At 42.9% G+C, this 5,451-nt stretch overlaps 1 protein-coding gene across 2 annotated transcripts in view; it reads right to left on the bottom strand.

Annotated features, from left to right (window-relative positions):
- LOC109959087 (calphotin) overlaps positions 1-4,658 on the bottom strand; it is an 8,174-nt gene extending 3,516 nt beyond the window's left edge. Inside the window, exons 1-4 of one of the 2 annotated variants that reach the window (XM_020598197.1) lie at positions 4,517-4,658; positions 2,242-2,319; positions 1,918-2,199; positions 725-769 (exon numbers count right to left, since the gene is read on the bottom strand). In XM_020598197.1, coding sequence (XP_020453853.1) covers positions 725-769; positions 1,918-2,199; positions 2,242-2,319; positions 4,517-4,561 — 450 coding nt within the window. In that variant the 5' untranslated portion in view covers positions 4,562-4,658. Of the gene's footprint in view, positions 1-724; positions 770-1,917; positions 2,320-4,516 lie in introns of both variants that reach the window. The other variant, XM_020598196.1, reaches the window with a different exon arrangement.
- Between the last annotated feature and the right edge of the window lie 793 nt (positions 4,659-5,451).

The raw sequence follows: 5,451 nt of genomic DNA, 5'->3' as shown, positions 1-5,451 counted from the left end.
AAAGCCTGCATGGAGTTTGCTAAAAAACACCTGAAGGACTCCAAGATGGTGATAAATAAGATTCTCTGGTCTGATGAGATCAAGATAGAACTTTTTGGCCTTAATTCTAAGTGGTATGTGTGGAGAAAACCAGGCACTGCTCATCACCTGTCCAATACAGTCCCAACAGTGAAGCATGGTGGTGGCAGCCTCATGCTATGGGGGTGTTTTTCAGCTGCAGGGACCGGACGACTGGTTGCAATCGAGGGAAGGATGAATGCGGCCAAGTACAGGGATATCCTGGACGAAAACCTTCTCCAGAGTGCTCAGGACCTCAGACTGGGCTGAAGGTTCACCTTCCAACAAGACAATGACCCTAAGCACGCAGCTAAAATAACGAAGGAGTGGCTTCACAACAACTCCGTGACTGTTCTTGAATGGACCAGCCAGAGCCCTGACTTAAACCCAATTGAGCATCTCTGGAGAGACCTGAAAATGGCTGTCCACCAACGTTTACCATCCAACCTGACAGAACTGGAGAGGATCTGCAAGGAGGAATGGCAGAGGATCCCCAAATGCAGGTGTGAAAAACGTGTTCCAAAAAAATGAACTTAAATGATTTTAGCATATGGCTGCAATATAACAAAGAGTGAAAAATTTAAGGGGGTCTGAATACTTTCCGTACCCACTGTAATTCTGCCACTATAATATGAAGCCACGCGCTCATGAGAAACATCAGGCTTACCTGTTCAGTCTCTGTGGTTATTAATGTGGTGTCAGATGTATGAACCTGGAGAAAGAGAAATAAAAAACGCAAGTTAGCAAACTCTTTATCTACGACAGAACGGCTGAATGCGAGGAATGGGCTGAAGAATGGAAGAATAAACAAGCAGTGGGGGGGGGGTAACAGAAAGAAACAAGTGGTTGGAGGGAAAGACAGATGACAAGGTACAGCAAATTTACAAGGGAGAGCAACAGAAATGGGAAGGAATGGAGGGCTGCAGGAACACAGAGGAAGCAAGTTGGTGCAACATATTTCAGCAACATCTGCACCCACCGCCACTTGCAGGTTACAAAAAAAACACTGAATGAAGAGCCAATGAAGGGCCTTAAAAACAGGATGAATTTGTTAAGGGAAGGTGCTGCTTGATTCTGTATCATTTTTCATTTGTTTTAAATTTTCTTGGGGAGGCCTGAGAACAGGAGATTGCAATACTCCAATCTGCAGGAAATAAAAGCATGAACAAATCTTTTAATGTCTTCCTTAGAGGTGAATGGTTGCACATGGGCAATATTCCTAAAATGGTAACATTTAATTCTAGTTATATTTCTAACCTGGGGTTCAAAGGACAGGCCACAGGCTGACATTGAAGCAAAAAAAAAAAAAAAAAAAAAGACAATTCTTTGTTTCGTGCTTCACATTTGTAGCCAGCAGGTTTAAATGAACAATAAAATGGACCTTCATTTATATGGCTCTGATAACAAGCGCCTCAGTTTTGTCCCTGTTTAGTTGTACAATGTTGTAAACTGGTTGTTCACACAAAACAAACTCATACTCTTAAAAAAATTATGTATACACTAAAAACAGCCCATAGAAACTGTCTCCTTCCTACAAACCATACACAAAATGAAACCTACAAAGGCTCATTTCTCCAACATTTGAACAACAAGCATGTAAAATGGCAGCTGGATGCGGTTTACATGAAGGTGTATGGCGAAGCACACACAGCTCATTGTTCCAACAAGGAACTAGTTCGTGTGTTGTCAAAAAAAAAAGTCTGCGGATGTTTTCTAATGCTGTTCCACTGATTTGGGCATGTCTGAGGAGGACTGAATCCTTATCTGAATTTTGTACTGACAATGTGAAACTAAACATTTTTAGTCTATAAACGGTCTCCAACATAAATAACTGTGTAAAAAAAAAAGAAGCCTTCTTACCTCAGCCTCCTGTACTGCAGTGGCTTTAACTGTAGATGGTGCCACTGGTGGAGTCATGATGGCTGGTGCTTCTTCAGTGACCCATGCTGGGACTTGTACCTCAGCTTCTGCTGGAGTCTGTTCCAACAGCACAGTCTCAGGCTTTGGTGCATCCACCTTGACTGGGGCGGGCTCTGCAAAAGGCTCTTTGACAACTTGTTTTTGTTCTACTCTGGGGGTCTCTACAGTGGGGACGGCAATGGGGAGAGCAAATGGAACAGCCTCTGGGATCTTCGCTGGAGCTGGAGTTTTAGCCACTTCCTTTGCAGTTGCAGCAGGGGGTGTACTCACCGCAATCCCAGGGCTTGCTTTGACTGGCAGGTTGGCCACATGCTGCTCTTCAAGGACTCTCCTCTGTGCCTGCTGCATGTGAGAAGGAGACAAAAATACTCTGACTCATTCTACTGCAGAAACTTGTATTTTACATGATTAGTATAATAAAATAAGTTTAAGGCAACTTAAACTATTTATCTTGTAAAGTTTGAAATTTGAAAAAGTGTGAACTTGATCTTTCCACATGATTCCTCTTGGGTAGTTAGTGTTGCATAAACAATCTTACCTATGTGCAGCAAACTGCTAAATAATGAAGATAAATTACAAAGAAACAGAGGTAAATGGGACCTTTAGGGGTCTGAATGCTATACTGAGGCCTTCGTGTTCAGATACTGCTGTTATTAGCCTGTGGTTCATTCCAGCACATTTCTGTCTACAGGAATACCAGGCATGCCATCCCAGCCAGGTCCAGCAATGTTTCTGAGCTTCAGACAAAACCATCTCAGGCTTTAGTGGAGATTTAAGGAGTTTAGACCGCTGAAGGGAGGGACTGGGTAACTCGGTGTGGACCCAGCATAGCTAGTTATATAACAGGAGTTAATTAGTTGACTCGGAGTAGCCCTGACAGGTCTGGTGAAGCGGGAATGGAAACTGTGCGAGTCAGCAGGACTGACGGGAATCCTGTGGGTCAGACAGGAGGCCTAATCACATCATAATCAGGTTACAATTGCTTCCCAAAATGCTTTTGTGAGGCCTACAGCCAGTTAGGTGTTACACACCATATGTTGATGCCTGTCCAGGTAGCCACCAAAAAAACAACCCCTCCCTTTTATTTGCACACAAATAGCTCACTGTCTAGAAATGTAAACATCACTGCCACATTAATCAAAGTTAAAGTTTGCTTCCTCAGGCTGTTTTAAAGAAGCCTAGCCACCTATGGAGCGAAACATTGTTTTATCAAGGCAAGTGTCCAAAGAAGAGAACTCAGCTCCTTCACCTCATGTGCTCTGGAAACTGTTGATAACACAGAGTTGTAAGTGACTTCAGCTGCCATTTTTATTTGCATGTCACTGATAAACTGAGAGAATCAGAGAGATTGTGCAGACTCCAATCTGGCAAAGCTAAGGCAAGACATTCCTCCAGTCAGCACACTACCAAATACAGTTGTGTGGTGTTCACTTGAGAGGCTAAAGGAGGAGGGGGAGCTGAGGAAGAATGCCACTAACTCCATACTGGGAAGTCTTACCAGAGCTGGAAGACCGGGCTTCAAGTGAGCCTGAAGTAGTAAAGCAAGTGGCTGTTGTTTATTTGAAATTAGAAAATAGAGCGTAGTCTGAAATAAAATTTTTGTCAAAACATGACATTGGAACAGTGTTTGTCTTTGTCATCTGACAAACTGGAGCATCTGGGCTACTTGCTCATTTATTAAACTCCCCTCCCCTCTCTGCCACACCCGCTGCTGATTCAGCATATTACATTTTGTACAGTATAACATTACAAGGAAGGCTGTGTGTACGCGCGCGCGCGCGTGTGTGTATGAGAGGTCGGGGTCTGTTTTCTGCTTTGCTCCCAAGCAGAAAATGTCCCTTTTTTATTTTTTTTACTAATCCATGCATATGCATCTCCCACGATTAATAACCGCAGAAATGCGAACGAACAGGACGCACAGGAGTTACCAAGAAGTTAACACCTGTGTTTGTGCCTAATAACACAACTAGAAGCATATCAGCTATAACTGGTTGTATAATTACTGTATAAGTACCACATAAACTCCTCTAGTGCGTTTTCGGTGCAGCCTTTGTATCTTTGCGGGATTTTGTCCTGGGAGCTTGGATCGCTCTGGTACTGATTGCGTCATAATAAAAGCAACAGGAAAGCGTGATTGTGCGCACTCAAAAACTGGACATTAACAGAATTAAGACCAAAAAATGTGCTAATAAAGACAGCTTGTCGATTGGTCACCTCTATGTTAATGTTTCTATTTAATCTTAGAATCATAACTTGGCCATGCGTGTAAACACGTATTCATATTATGCACTATTATGAGCAGGATCTGTATGTTTACTCATCAGCAGTCAGTGTGGGTTAAGTGAACAAAAACGAGATACAGTCAACAACCTGAGTTTAAACAACCACCATCACAATTTGCCAAAAATGTCACTTCATCCACATTTTCTAGTAGAAGGTTTCCACTGACTTCAGTTCATATTGCACTGAAGTCCCACAAGCGCAGAATATGTGAATAGAATAAAACTGAAGTGCACAGAAGTGCCCTGGCACCACTTACCACCCCCCGCATGCGACGTTTGTTCTTCTTCCTCTTGCTGGGCATTTTAATGCGCGCTGATGGATACAAGAGAGACCTGAACACTGGAGCGAGCAGCGAGGCAGACTGACAAAGGGGGACCTTTATAAAGCACCGATCCTATGGGAGGACTGAGATGAACCATGGGGGGCGTGTGCCTAACACACAGGCACGAGCACGACAGCTCAGAGAGAAGTTGGAGGTGGGCTACCTGCTGGCAATGTTATGCAACCACTGAGGTCCAAGTGCCAGGCCCCTTTCCTCGATCACAAATCCTTTTCGGACATAGTATCCGTGAAGTTGCTGGCTACACGGAGCCGCGTAACAATCGCTTTCAAAACTGCTGTGCGCCAAACCAGCTGTTGTGCCAGAGACTGACTGCTGACAGGGAGCGCGCTGCCTGTTTACAGCTGCAGTAATACTGCAGAAATAGACACGACGTGGTAAATGTTTTTGTAAAACTTGAACCTCGATGAACCATCCAGTACCTTTGTAGCTATTAAGTAGCCTATAAAATAGACTGTAACCACTACATCACCTTGCCAGAAAGTGATTGCAGCTAATATCTTGATACGAAAAGGGGGTTTCTGCCTCTCAGATTACCTTTATTCACTCTAGTGGGTTATATTTTTAAAGATGACAAGCCAACCAGAAAATGTTATTGTAATTTACCTCGTTTCTGTCAACATACCTATCATTTTGTGCAAGTATGTTTTTGGAAATATTGTTTTCCTGAGTGCCATATCATAGAAATAATTTAAATACAACACATTTTAATAATTAGTTGGAACACCAGGTGATATATTTACTACTAAGAACAAAGTGAGAAGTGCTCACAATGAAATAAAGGTAATAATCATAGAAATACTTTTGGAAACAGGAAACTTCACACTAAGGGGAAGGTTTGAAACAGTGGT

This window comes from Monopterus albus, unplaced genomic scaffold (genome assembly GCF_001952655.1).
Source record: "Monopterus albus unplaced genomic scaffold, M_albus_1.0 scaffold37.1, whole genome shotgun sequence".
Lineage (NCBI taxonomy): Eukaryota > Metazoa > Chordata > Actinopteri > Synbranchiformes > Synbranchidae > Monopterus > Monopterus albus.
The sequence above is the reverse complement of the archived record's forward strand: the minus strand, read 5'-3'. Positions and strand labels throughout refer to the sequence as shown.